The sequence below is a fragment of the Mus musculus genome, chromosome 2, assembly GCF_000001635.26.
Source record: "Mus musculus strain C57BL/6J chromosome 2, GRCm38.p6 C57BL/6J".
Lineage (NCBI taxonomy): Eukaryota > Metazoa > Chordata > Mammalia > Rodentia > Muridae > Mus > Mus musculus.
The window spans coordinates 13,163,798-13,179,045 of NC_000068.7; the positions used below are offsets into that span (position 1 = coordinate 13,163,798).

The 15,248-nt window shown below is 43.3% G+C and overlaps 1 protein-coding gene across 2 annotated transcripts in view; it reads right to left on the reverse strand.

The window, feature by feature from the left end:
- Rsu1 (Ras suppressor protein 1) overlaps positions 1-15,248 on the reverse strand; it is a 194,472-nt gene that overhangs the window by 86,831 nt on the left and 92,393 nt on the right. For both annotated transcript variants that reach the window (XM_006497405.4, NM_009105.4), the window contains one exon: positions 6,201-6,333. In XM_006497405.4, the coding sequence (XP_006497468.1) occupies positions 6,201-6,333 (133 nt within the window). The remainder of the gene's footprint in view (positions 1-6,200; positions 6,334-15,248) is intronic.

Below are 15,248 nucleotides of genomic sequence, written 5' to 3' on the forward strand. Positions count from 1 at the left end.
CTTTTCTTATAACTGCCCACCAGTCCTCAAGCACCATTTCCATTAACTCATGAGAATGGAGAATCCCCTCAGAGGGCTTGTTCCCCCAGGAGAAAAGCAAGCCCCAAGATTGAAGAATAAGGAAGAAGGCTCCCTTGTGTCCTGCCAGGTTGGAAATGAGGATGCTGCCTTGCCAAACTCCAAAAATTACACCTTCATGGGGGAACGCCTGTGTTCTAAAGGCCTCTCTTACAAATTACACGTTTTCCACCCAGCATCTGTCAAGTGCCTTCTTTTGTTAACTTGTTGACAAGAGTGAACCTGTCAGCTTTTAAAATGGCTGCCATCACTACATGCACACCTAGCTGTAGATCTGGAAAGTGTGAGTTACTCCCTTTCGCAGGGGATCTTGTCAAGGGCTGAGGCTTCAACCTGCCTGCTCTTGCTGCAGGGACCAAAAAAAAAGAAGTTGAACTGTACCAAGCAGTGTCGAGTCCATCATGATTATACAGAAATAAAAGAACTAACATAGAAACAAATAGCTGGATGGGTACCACCTCCCAAGGAGGTCAAGGTGACATGTGACTCAGCAACACAATGAAGATGCTCTGGGTTTTAAATGTGATCTCTAACTCCAGACTTGGGCGCTTATTTTACATTAGCGGTGGAATGACACATCCTAGGCAGCATGATGACAACAGTCACTATGTCCCCCTGAAGACAAAACGGCAGGTGAACACAGAGCCATCTCCACCTGAGAAATGACTACGAGCCAATGAGTTCCCAGGTTGCATGCTTCAGAACATGTCTAAAGAGTCACACGTCAGGGTCGGGGCTCAGGAGACAGCGCACTGGTGTGGTTCTCTAAGTAGAGGTGCTTGCTTGTATACCAGTCTGATAAGTGAAATTCAGTTCCTGGAGACTGCAGTAGGAGAGGACCCATTCCTTAGAGTTGTCCTCTGACCTTTATATGAGTGTTATGAACACACTCACACACACACCAACACACACACACAGACACACACACACACACACACACACACACACACACACACACACCAAATTAATTTAAAAAAATCCAAATCCTGCCTCATGGCCTAAGCTCCTCTCTGAATCAAATGAAAGCATCTTCAAGTACCTGGATTTCACTTTTTCCCAAGCACCAAAGTCCTTGTTGGTTTCAATTATCCACATTTCCTCTCAGAGTCATCAGAACCCACACATCAGATGACCTATCCTCTCTGACGTCACTGCCCTATCTACACACCATCTTGAGGAAGTAAAGGTCACTAGGGATGTGCTCCAAGGACCAGCATAAAACCAGAGAGGCGGGGGAGGGGAGGGAAGGGGAGGGGAGGGGAGGGGGAGGGGAGGGGGAGGAGAGGAGAGGAAAGAGAGGGAAGAGAGGGGAGGGGGAGGAGGAGGGGAGGAGAGGAGAGGGAAGAGAGGGGAGGGGAGGGGAGAGGGAGGGGGAGGGAGGGGAGGGGAGGGGAGGGGGAGGGAGAGGGGAGGGAGAGGGGAGGGGAGGGGAGGGGAGGGGAGGAGAGGGGAGGGGGAGGGAGAGGGGAGGGGAGGGGAGGTGAGGGGAGGGGAGGGGAGGGGAGGGGAGGGGAGGAGAGGAGAGGAGAGGAGAGGAGAAAGGTTTATGGAACTTCAAATTGTTTTTTCATATGTGCACACATATCTTTAATAAGCCATACACACACACACACACACACACACACACACACACACACACACACATATACACACACACACACATATATATATATATATACACACACACATATGTAATCACCTAAGCATTTTAAAATGAAGAGGACATATATGCAGACCAAGTGAAAAGTGACAAAGAAATAGTTAGTAGCTATTCGATGGAGGGCATGGGAGAAATCATAATTGGAAAGCACTTTCTGACAAGCATGTGGCCTGAGGTAGGGTCCCAGCACCCACACGGAAGAGTAGAGTGTGATGACTTATGTTTGTACTCTCAGCACTGGGGAGGAAGAGGCAGTTGAATCCTGGGACATGGTGGTCAGAAAGCCAGTCCTTCTTGATGAGTCCCAGGCCAATAAAGACCTGTCTCAGTGGATAGCATTCCTGACGAATTACACTTACCACTGGCCTCTGGCCTACATGTCTATGTATACATACATACACATATACACATGCACACACATGAACACAACTGCCCCAACACACACACACATACATACACACACACACACACACACATGCACAAAACGTGGACATGAAAGCTGCCTTTACAAAAATGATGTGAGCCATGAATAATTTGCCAACCTATGTGGTTACATGTATAACTTGAAAAGGTGGTTTGAATTTTTATAATAATCAAGTGTGTACTGATAAGAATGCCATTGTTCCTGATAGTTGAAAGGACACTATGAGATCTAACAGCTGCTTAAGGCATTAAAAGAGTGGAGCTGGGATCTAATAACCACGATGGCAGGCCAGCCATGAGTCTGTCCATGTCCTCTCCAAGGACCTCAGGCCACAGAGAGCACTGTATATTGACATGATAAAGCTCTGTAGTGGAACAATGGTACTGTGCAGGTAAGGGTTTTCATGACTATGATGTTAATTCTGCATCTTAACTAGCTAACAATCTATACTTTGGCCCAGTGTACATATCAGATGCTAGTTACAATAAGAGAATAAGGTTAAAAAGCTAAAATTAAGGAAGCAGCCAACATTCTCTTTTTGTCCAAAGGGGTGAGTCAGGGCAGGGTGTGGAGGGTGAGAGGTCACAGTGCAGCCTGCCCTTCGGCAGTGAATAGGGTAGTAGATGGTCCCTAGGAAGGAGAAAATGTCTTTGTAAGCTTACCTACACTTTTTAGTCTTGATGTAACTCTACAGAAGGCTATGATATACTCTGCCACAGTTAACCAAACAGGCTAGGTTTATAATACACAAACTGATTCATTACACCACCCCTCAAAAGGAGGGTGCTAATAACCTAATAACTGAGAGAAGAATATAAAGTTGGGAGGCAGAGGCAGGTGGATTTCTGAGTTTGAGGGTTAACCTGTCTACAGTGTGAACTCCAGAAAGCCAGGGCTATATAGAGAAACCCTGTCTCAAAAACCCAAACAACAACAACAACAAAATAATAATAATAATAATAATAATAATAATAATAATAATAATAATAATAACAACAACAACAACAACAATACCACTCAAAGCCCTGGATCTGGGCCTGGGTGATAGCTGAGTTGTTCAGCCTGCCAGCTTTCCCATGCCTGTGCCCCTAGGGCCAGCTCTCCAGCTTTGCCTAGGCGAGGGACTGAGTCCCATGCTGCCCAGGGGAGGTGTGGGGCCAGCTCTCCCATGTGTCCCAGCCACCTACTCCTGCTGGATCCCATGAAGGGGGCAGTCCTGCAGAACTAAGGCTGCAGGATCTCCATGACGCAGGGCATCAGCAGGACTGGTCCTGCTGAGGATCCAGTATTGATAGTGTAGTGGACATCAGAGGCCTGGACCAGACCAGTAACTCATTGCAATGAGCATCTGCAAGTACAGCTGTTTGGACAAAGGGGTATACTGTGTGACACACTATGACATACCATAGCTGCCACAGCAAGATGTGGGCTTTTTTGCTGTTGTTTATTTGTTTTTATTCTCTTTCTTTCTCTCTTTCTTTCTTTCTTTCTTTCTTTCTTTCTTTCTTTCTTTCTTTCTTCCTTCCTTCCTTCCTTCCTTCCTCCCTTCCTTTCTCTTTCTCTCTTTCTCTCTTTCTCTCTCTCTCTCTCTCTCTCTTTCTTTCTTTCTTTCTTTCTTTCTTTCTTTCTTTCTTTCTTTCTTGTTTTGTGGGGAAGGTTAGAAGGGTGGAGGGCTGTTATGGAGGAATAGGGAGATAAGTAGAATTGAGTGCATGATGTGAATCAATAAAGTTTTTTTTTGAAGGATATCACTACTGAGATGAAGAGATAGTTCAATGGGCAAAGTGCCTGGCATGTAAGCTGCCATGTAAGCATAAGGCTTGAGTTTAGATCTTCAAAACGCACATTAAGTCAGATGCAGACACAGCAGCACTCACTAGTGGTGTGGGATATAAACAGAATCACTAGAAGCTGACAGGTCAGTTGTCTGGCATTAAGATGCCATCTTAAACATGGTGGAAAGCAAGGGCTGACAGCCAAGGTCATCCTCTGACACCCACTTGCACACTGTGACACATGTGCACTGCCCTGCAATACACAGGTACACACAGGCAAACACAGATACACACGTATTCATACATACACACACACAGGCACACACATACAAGCACATGCATGTATGCACAGACACATGCATGTTCACACACAGGTACACACACATATGCTCATACACACATATGCATTCACATACACATACAAATATACATATGTAGTATGTGTTACTGACTAAAATTGCCAGGCATTCGTTTTCAAATAACTACCACAGAACTCACCAATATGCTTCTTCTCCACCAGACTCTTAATCGTGGCCTAAATCAATTGAATCCATTTATAAAATGTATAATGCTGATTAATTGCCTAATAATGACTATGATGTACCATGAACTTCAGGAACTCAAATTAATCTTTATAAATGAAATTTAACTCAGTAGCACTTTCATAACAATGAATTCTAGCCTTCTGTAACTTATAAATTAATTTAGAGTAAATCAAAAAATTGTTAGCCAGAATAATAAGCAATGTTTCCTTTACGTCTGGATTAAAAGAGGCTGGTCTGGGTACACATCTGTACATTAACATATATATAAAGGCCCTATATCTTTGCATTTGCTAACAGCTATTATCAGCTGTTGAGCTAGGAAAAAAAACCACATGATGGCAATAATTACCAAGACGAATAAAATAGTCTGTTAAATTGCAATTATATTTTCACACATTTTCATTAACTAAACAACTTCTAAGGCTGAGCTATATTTGCATTTTTGAAAAGCTTGAATCTATAATGCTACACATACCTGTTCAGTCCACACACAGCAACCTACCCTGCACATATACTATTCTGACGGCTTATGTATCATCTACAAGAAAGTTCTGCCATTTAATCAGTTTCTAGGTCATTCTGCCTTCTAGTCCTTTTCTGCTACTGAGTTACATTCCCAATTCTTCCATGTGTTCCATAGTTTTCTCTACAGCGCCCCTGCTGGAGGACTTCGGATCCACAGCTGACCATTTGCAGACAGGGTTTGTCTTGTCACGTGATCCAGATTCAAGGGCCCAGTACAGAACTGTTCTGAGGTGGGGGTGGGGGTGGGGTGGGGGTAGGGGTGGAGCTCTTTCTGACTGATGCTCAGGAAGAAAGCAAGAGTCTGGAGGAAGCACGCCCTTTATTGATATTCTATCTCTGCTCTAGTAGTCCAGATGCTTAAATTGGAGCTGAAAATAGAAGCAGATTAAAGTACAACTGGATTTTCCTCAAGCCTCTGTTCAGATGTTTAAAATTAAAACTGCCCTTGCCTTCTGCATTAGGAATCAGGTAAGTATGGCGATAAATGAACATCTTAGGGACTAGGAGCTAGGGTAAGACTGAGAAATGACAGAAGACAGAACAATAGCAGGTGGAAGTGGGGGAAGCCCAGTGAACCTAGAAGCACGGAGAAAAGGAGAAGTGGGAAGAACTAGGTATTGTTGAGAGGGGGTCCCCATGGTGCCTCTTGATCTAAAGAAGGAACTTGAGATATGGTGAAGCCATGCCCTAAAGCTGGCTAGTTCTTCCTTCTGTCCACCCTTCTTTCTGTGTCTGTCCGTTTTCCAGTGCAGTTTATCATCCCATTAGAGTAAAACCTTCTAAGTAGCAGAGTATGCTGCCGTCCTGGTTGGTACTCTCTACAGATTTACTAGATAAACAGCTTAACAAAATTTATCCTGACACTTGTAATTCTCCTTCACAAAACAATAATAGAAAATGCTCAGATCTTACCATGTCTAGTGAAATTCCTGGAATACCATGGATATTTAACCAATTTAATACCTTAAAAATTCTCTAAGCAGAATTGGCAAAAATGCCCTTTCACATGTCAAATAAAAATATTGTACAAATATCAGAGACAATTACCACCTGTAGTTTTCAATAAAAACATTTAGAAATGCTTGCATAGGAAAAAAACACCACGAGGTGATTTTTTTTTAAAAAAATCATTTAAAATTTTGAAATTATTTTTGAAACCAGTCTGGTGTTTTAGCAAAGCAGAGTTTACTTACTACTTGTAAGTTTCTGAACGAATATATTCGAAAACGTGGGAGACGCCAAGCTGGAACTGGTCAGCAATCGGGGTAACCCAGGGGTTGTTCTCTGCTTTGAAGACCTGCTTCTGACCAGTTAGATCCAAGTTGCCTGGAAAGAGGAAGAGAAACAAAGGGAAGTTGAAAGGTCTATCATCCAATAAGAGGAGAGTGGAGAGCTCATTGTGTATGTTATAAGACATGTTTATTTGACTTTTTAAAAGCGGTTACCCAAAGTCATTACTGGTATACTAGGCAATGTTGATGATGAGACCCTGATTCAAGAAATGGCTGCCAAATGAAGGAGGAAGATAGAAAGGAAAGAAAGGGGGGAGGAAGGGAGAGGGGGAGGAACGGAAATAGAAAGAAACCCGAGAAAGCACTTTTCTAGTTCAGCGTGCTTTATTCTAGATATCTGTTACAGACATTAAAAGTCTTGTTCAAAACTGGAAGAGAGATGGGAAAGACAGCTCAGCCACCAGCAGGGAGAGCACTGCTGTTGAGAGGGACCAAGTTTAGTCCTAACATGCACATAAATTGGCTCACAATCGCCTGCAACTCCATTTCCAGGGCAATTCAACACCTCTGCCTTCCAAGGGTACCTTGCACTCACACCCAAGCAGATACCCACCCATGGACCTACCCAGCCAAGCACATATCCACCCATGCACATAATTTAAAAAGCCCCTGCTGATGTCAAGATGCATCTCCCCTTGTGTGAGTAGATCCAAGGCAAATCAGGTCAACAGAACTTTCTTCATCAAGCACAAAACCAGAGTGAAGCAACAGGAGTAGATTACCCTAGCAGTGTTACCGTGGACCATTCAAGCATGATGAACACGTCGCAAATCAGTCCTAAGTGAGTCTCATTTACATAGTGATCATAGAGGCTAACAGGGAAATGGTTTACAAATTGCCTTTGAAAATTACTTCCTCGTTTAATTTTCTAGCACTCCCTGGGGTCCGTTATTAACATCACTTCATAGGTGAAGAAATGGAAATTTGGGTGAATGAACTAATATGCCCCAATTTTAGAAAATGTCAGCCCAGGAACCTTGAACCTGGCACCAAGCCTTGTTTTCTTTCTGTGGACAAAGCAATTCAGCTGTGTGTCCACTTAGGTCAGTAATGCTGTCAATAGGGCATTGAAGCTAGAAAGCTCCCTCTCACCTGGGTATCACCCACTCATGATCAGACAGCTCCTTTTGCCCCAACTCTTGATATGTTCAAAAATGGAAAAGGAAACGGGAAGGGGCTTCCTCAAATATGCCAGTCTATGGCAGCCAGGCAAGATCAAATACAGACCACTTCAACAGCAGGGAAGGGTGTGGCTTGACCTGGAAAGTCCCCATAGGACTTTCCTGAAAGTTCTACTATGCAACTCCAATTTCAGTCTTGTGGTCTACAGCACAGGGCTGTTTGAACAGAGACAAATAGCAATTACCCTTCTCAAAACACTTCAAAGTGACATGGTTGTCTTGTTCTGACGCATGAGTGTCATTCTGTCAGAACTGATGGTCGGGACAATGCAAGTATGTTCTGAGATACAAGTAGACCACAATACAAATAATTTTCTAGTTTATCTGAGCTCTGGGCATGAAAGAATAGACATTTTTTTTCCTTTTTATGGTGTGTGGTACATGCATAGGTTGTGTGTGTGTGTGTGTGTGTGTGTGTGTTGTGCACGCATGTGTGCAGGCTAAAGGCAAAAGTCTGGAGTCTTCCTCACTCTCCATCTTACTTTCTACAGAGCATCTCTCATTGAGCTTGGCAGATACTGATTCAGCCAGACTGCCTGGCTAGCAAGGCCATAGGATCTTCCTGTCTCTCCCTCCCCGGTGTCATGATCATAATGAACATGATCATGTCCGGCCCAGCGTTTTACATGGGTGTTAGGAATTTGAACTCAAACCCGGACGCTTTACGGGGTCTATCCTTTACTACTTCGCTGATTAAGCCATCTTTCCAGCTCTAGAAAGTTTCACTAGGAAAATGGATACAATTGTTTTTTCTTATAACAATGGATAGCTTCTTTGATTCTTTCATTTTATAAAAAAAAGCTCTTATAAAAACTGGAAAAGCCGGGTGTGGTGGTACACGCCTTTAATCCCAGCACTTGGGAGGCAGAGGCAGGCAGATCTTTGAGTTCGAGGCCAGCCTGGTCTACAGAGTAAGTTCCAGGACAGCCAAGGCTACACAGAGAAACCCTGTCTCGGAAACAAACAAACAAACAAAAAACTGGAAAAAACAGAAAGGAAAATATTAATAAGAGGTCATGATTTTGAAGGATGAGGAATATATGGGAGGGGTTGGACAGAGAAAAGGAAAGGTAGAAAAACATTGTAATTAAACTACAATCTCAAAAAATAAAAGAAATCATTGCAATCTTAGATATAACTTTTAAAGAAGGCAAATATTAGGGAGGTAATTCATCATATCTTTCTAGAGAAAGAGTTTATTGGCATAAAGTACAGAGATAAGCAGATACATCGCTCTCCAAGACTATTGACGTTATCATTCTCCTCTTCTTAATAACTCAACATCATTAGCTTATCCTTTACATCACGTGGGAAACTAATGAGCTCCATTCTCTTAAGTCATGAGTTGGGGTGTGCCTGGCACGGGTTACTAATACTCGACTCAGCTGAGCGGCTGCTCAGAGCCTAATCCAGTTGGTGAGGAAGTCACTCTTTGTGGTCCTGACCTCTTTGCTTCAGGGGGCCTTGTTGGGTTCCTAAGGTGAGACAAATCTCTCAGTTATATTTTTTCTGTAACTCTCGTTTCGTCTTATGATCTAGTTTTTAAATTCCTATGTCATATCTCCCATATCATTTTCTCACTAATCCTATTTCTTGAGAATTCTCTTTTCCTAAAAAAAAAAAAAAAAAAAAAAAAAAAAGAGGGTGATGAGAATTTCTAAAAGTAAGCCTGTATTTCTTCTGTGTTGTATTTTTATGAACAATAAATAGTCCCACCCACTGTCTTAGGATGCATGGTCACCTATGGAAGGTCCCCTGTACCCTGCAATAGTCGCTACTGTAACAATTCACTAATAAGTTGGGAATGGAGGTGATACAGGTGAACAAACTCCTACTTCACATCTATCTAAGATGTCATCTAAGCTTACATATTGTCATCCTCCTGCACCTAAGCTCTCTCTACTAACTCAGCCTGGGGTTGATGAGGAAACAAATAAAAAGGATGGCAAGAGGTGGTGGGAACAAGGTGTAAATACTCCACCGTGATGGGCTTGGGAACTCTTTTCCCTTTCTGACACTAATGCCTGATCCCCTACTGAGAACTCATGGCGATCTTCATTTGCCTACAACTCTATTCTGCAGACAGAGCATCAGCATACAGGACATTGTGTCATTCACACTTTATCATGTACTAACTTTCTTTAGAAATGGCTTCCTTTACATGTGTGCTTTAGACAGGGACCGTGGGAATATGAGATTTTTATCACTTTGCGAAGAGGAACAGAGAATTTGAAGCGCAAAGGATTTCTGGCCATGCTGGATTTCAGGGTCTTTAGTCAGTGAGAGCAGCATAGATTATGGCAAGGGCTGGAAAAGATATCATAGACGAGCATTGGTTATTCAAATTCTATTGACGTAAGACACTGAGAAAATAGGACTCTCTTCTCTCTGGATTATATCATGAGCCCTCCTCTGCCAAGTCTAAAGGCTTGCCCCAGTAATCTGAAAACACAGGGACATGCTGGCATGCCCCTGCGGTTCATATTTATAATATCAGCACTAGAGAGAATGAGGCAGAATGATTGAGGTCTAGCCTAGCCTGGTCTATATAGAGACTCTGTCTCAAAAAGGAAAAAGTAAGTATGATACAAACACATTTTCAAAGTGGCATGCTGAGGTTTGGTCCATTGCTAGGTATTGTAACGCTAAATACTGGCCCCCAAATTCTTGCTGCCCCCCAGGAGATCCTCATGTACACCAAGTGATGCTCTATGCAACCTTGTCCCCCAAGTTATCCCTGATTGGACAATAAACATGCCTACAGCCTGTAGCTGGGCAGAAGAGAGGTAGGCGGGACTTCAGTCCTCAGGCTTGAGGTCTGGAGCAGAGACCATGAGGAGAGAAGAAAATGAAAAGAAGAGAAGACACCATAGGGTAAGGGATCGTGAGAACTGGCTATGAGTGCTGGCCAGTAGGACTCAGAGCAGCCTAGGAACAAGGCAAATTATCTCAGGGTTAGTGGTAGAGAAGAAGTAGAGGGTCTGCCCAGCTCTCATGCTGTTAAAGCGTATTATAAATGCAAAGGTTTTGTGTCGTGTATCTGGAAATTGATCAAAGGTGGGGTAGAAGCCCCCATTTAATATTAGCAATAGTGGTATCCTTGAACTTAATACCCAGCTACATAAATCTGCAGAAGAGAAGAATCTACAGTCCACTGCCAACCGACTACCAATACACTGAGACTTGGGCACAGCCTCTGGTTAACTACTCAATAGCTTCTTACAAACCCTGCAGTCTTTTAATGGTGAAGCTTCTAAAAAGAAAGCACAAAAATCCACTGCTCCCTCACTGCCACACTTGGGAGATATACCCAAGGGAAGAATGCCAAGAAAGGTCAGCTGTGCCCTTCTGCCTGAAACCCACAGCCCCCTGGAGATCTGTCAGTCCCCAGTGATGTCTCTATTTAGTGCTGTCAGTGGCGACTGGGAAAGCGCAGACGATTGCTAATGACTTCTGCTAACTGGAGCAAAGAGGAGATGCCGAATGTAAGCTAGACATGATCCCTTCGGGGAAAAGGAGTCATAACCTGATGTGTGAGAGTGAGAGGAAGCAGAAAGGACCACGGCCGATCAGCATTGTCATTTCCATCACGTTGATCCACCCACTCTGCTCTTCTGCTCCCGGTGCAGGGAGCGGGAGGCGGAGGTCCGAGCTACCCTATGCCATTATATTGTGCTTATTTTAGTATCAAACAGTGTCACTGAAGCAAATACACAGGAACCTCACAGCCCCAAGATGAACTCAGGGGTGGTGGTGGGGGTCCTGAAAGAAAACAATGGTTCAAGTTCTTTGAGGAGAAAAACAGAACATCAGCTAGCTTCCTGTTCGATGCCAGGACTATCAAGACCACATGGACTATCCCAAACAAACCTTAAATGAGGAATCAATTCCCTGTGACCAGGATGGGAATTACACGAGATCCTAAAAGAGCAAAGACTCCTCAGAATTATCATGGGAGCCTGGCAAGGTGGGGTGAGCATCTTTTGTTTTTCAACTCAGTGTTTCTGGGAGTTAACATAACCCTTGCTTCCATGAAGTTGCTATCCTCCCAGAAACCATCTGTCTCTGGGTTCTCTTACCTCCGTTTGTACCAGGCCGGTATGTAGCAGTTTTGGAAGAGGGTTAATACAATTAGAGAGGAGATGGACCACTACACGGTGAGGAAAGATGACACCTGTCTCTTATTGGTCTAGCAACAAGTTTCCCTCGCCCTGGCAAAGCTTGTCTGTCAGCTGTCTGGGGTGTGTTCCCTTTTAAGTAATAACATGCAGGCGGCATCTCATCCTGCTGTCTGTCAGCCTGCAATCGCCTTCGTACAGCACGCTTCGGTGCGTCCAGCGAGGAGCCCTCACCCAGCCCCTTTATTAAAAGGCTGAGCGGTACTCTGGTGGTGTTCTAACAAGGATCAGGCAGCAGGATTAAGCACTGTGACAAAGAGGATCTAATAGGCTCAAAAGTGGTGCATCTACCGACATGCTGGCTGGCTCCCAGACAGACTCACTCTGCGTACTCCTCAGCTGGGAGGTGTGGGCCACTGGGGAAGCCAGGCAGCACCGTGATTAGCGGTGACCCTCTGACCGAGGCTGCCATGAAGATCATCTATCATTCAGAGGCGTATTCTGCAATTGCAAATTGGATTTTTCATTTTATTACCTGCAAAAGGACCACATATGCTTCTTTCCCGGCCCCTAGCGCAGCCAAGCTGGCTGCGCGGTAGTAATTGTGTAAACTCTAAATCATGCAATACAATCAATTCGCCTTGCTGCTTATAAACGTGATTGAATGCAATAGGCAACCAAGGCCCCATTAATAAGTACGCTCATTTTCACTTATGGAAATTGCTTGTTTCCCGTAATCACACTGTGAAAATTCTTCCTGAGGACTCAAGATCCTGTCGCGTATGACCGGGAGCACCGTTTATCACATAGCAAGCGAGGGTGTGGGGAGGGGGTCGGGAAGAGCTGGGCAAATTTTTCATGTCATGAAAATGGCATTTCCTCCCTCCCCAATTTCACAATGATACCATGGAGAGCATTTAAATTAATGTACTTGGAAAGTCGGGTTCCCCCTCACTCATAAAAATCTAAGACCACGGTCTAACAAGGCTAACGTGAAAAAGCATGGCTGACTAGGTAGGTACTCCATCATTATGCTCCCACATCTGCCCCAGCCCAGGCAACTGTGCTCATGAAAGAACCCCTCAAGGTATCACGGCAGCTGGAAGATGCCCCTTGCTCTGTACTGAATTCCCATGAGGAAACTAATGACAAACAATGACAACACACACACACACACACACTCAAAAGCTGCATTGACAGCTGCTCCAGATAGAGTGTGTACATATAAATCTCTATAATTTGTATTACTGCGTGTAACCCTGCTAATTACAGATATGTGTGATCATAGCTGGCTGACTATGAAAAGTTCCTCTGTTTTCACCTCCCTCTTAACTGAATAAAAATTGATGAAGCTTATGAAATGATGCTTATGTGGAGACAGTAACAGTAAATATTTGCAAGAATAAACTCAGGGACTGGAACTACCAGGTGAGAAGATAACAGCAATACTGTTCATCGTGGCTTAGTAATTAAAGTAGACATCGGTATGAACTTGGCCGGGAAAGAGGTCCACTTATAATATTTTTTTAAAAAAGTATCCAGTATACTTATGATCTTTTCACAAAGGGCAGAAGAAAAATAATCTCATAGTGTGTGTTTAATTGAATTTTATGTGTAAAATAGAAAGAAGAAAGGGATATTCAAAAGATATATTAACTCTGGTGTCCTCAAACAGGAGAAATTAAGGTGAGATACAGATGCAAACCATCAGAAGAAAGGATAACATATTTTCCCTTTAAAGAACTTAGTGTTGTAGTAAGTGTGGTTAATTTTCATAATTTAAAAAAGATTAAAGACGAGGAGATGAAAGGACATTGAAAGACAGTTTGTGCAAACAAGTTCAGAATACGTAGTGCATGGTCACTGTTACAAAGGAGAGCCTCATATTGTATTTAAGGTTTCTTCCCATCACTGTGCCATCACACCAGCAGCCCTTACAACTTACGATACACGTGACGGTCTATCAGACCCTGAACGAATTGAGGATCTGGGTCCGAGGTTGCCTCTCTTTCTGTGTACCGTCAGTGCAATCAAAGCAAGGTAGGACGTCTCCTGACAGCTCTCCAATTTATTCTGCCGGGAATGCAAGGCCACACCATCATTCTGCCAATTGTCTGGTTAGCCTTTTGAGGGTGGGAGCAACCTGTTTTGAAAATAGGCATTCTGTTCATTTAGGCATGCAATGCATGGATGCTTTATCATGCATGCTAAAACAAACAGTTACTCTTCCCAGGGAGTCCAGGGAAAGAGCATAATTCAAATTGAAAAAGATTACAAAACAAAAACAAGACCAACCTGCCAAATAGATGCAACAAAAGCAGCCCCTGATTTATGTGCATGTTGGCACAAATAGGTCCAGAAGCCTTTTCCCAATAAAGAAAAATCACATTTTACATCGTTTCCATCTCATGTGTTTCTTGGCCATTTTATATATTCGTGGCCCAGGGTAGCATGGGGCAGGAGGAGCTAGCTCTCACTCACTTGTAGGTATGATTACCTAGCAACAGAGCAGACAGCATCCCCAGTGCACACCACCACAGTGCCATTATTTTTGCAAGTGGATATGGCCGTTAATAAATAATTCATGTTCTAAACCTGGCATTTGTTTAGGATCTCCCTATCTTTCTTCTAAACATGGGAGGCAGTGCCATTTCTGCTTGCCAGATTTCTCTTGTGTTGTTCGCATAATGTCAGATCGTATAGAATAAAGCTCACTGATCCTGCATTCTGTTTACCACACACCATTCACTGACTCTGAGACTAGACTGGGCAAATCCTGGGCTCCGTGGAGCTTCAGTCTCCCCATCTGCCAAGGGAGAATAATCATCGGTGGATGGCATTGTGGATTCGTGCCAAGGACTGCGCATGAGTGGGTGCTGTAGAATAGAAAGCATCATAGGATTATAAAAATTGATTTTGTTATAATTTTAAGTGAAATCTACAGTGTGCATTTGGAGAACACGTACTTAAAGCAGGTGTGACATGTAAGCCATGCAAGAGTCTCAAAAGTCTATGATCAAGAATAAGGATAAGGGGGTTGCATGCCTGTAATCTCACTACCTAGGAGGCAGAGGCTATTATAAAGGGAGTTCCAGGGCCATCTGGGCTAGATAAAAAGATCCCACCTCAAAATAAAGGAAGGCTACAATTCAGGTTAGAAACAATGACTGTATTCTATTTCCTTGAAAACCGAGTTTGCTAGTCAATAGTAATCTGTATCTTCTCCAATGAGAAAGGGCCACAGCCTGTCTTATTCACCATGACCCTACTTCCCACTAAATTCCCCTGTTTATGGGTCTACTGGAAAGGATTCCTTCGATCCTCTTGAGAACAGAAATGCTAATACTGAGGAAGTCTCGAGTGATATGGAAACTGGGGTGGGGGTGGAAGGTATTTATTTAAGCGATTTAAACTAATAACAAAAAACACCTATTTGAATAATTAATATCTGCATCACTACTCTAAATAGAATTGAGACAGCTGTCAATAGTCCATTTTCACTTGATCCATTTAACTTAAATACATTGGACTTTTTCCTTAATGATAAAAATATTTCTGGCTAGTTGAACACCAAGTTAGCACACTACCTCAGATACCTTCATTCCCTTACCAACAGTATGCATGACGGCACCCCTTAACAGCTTTGTGAC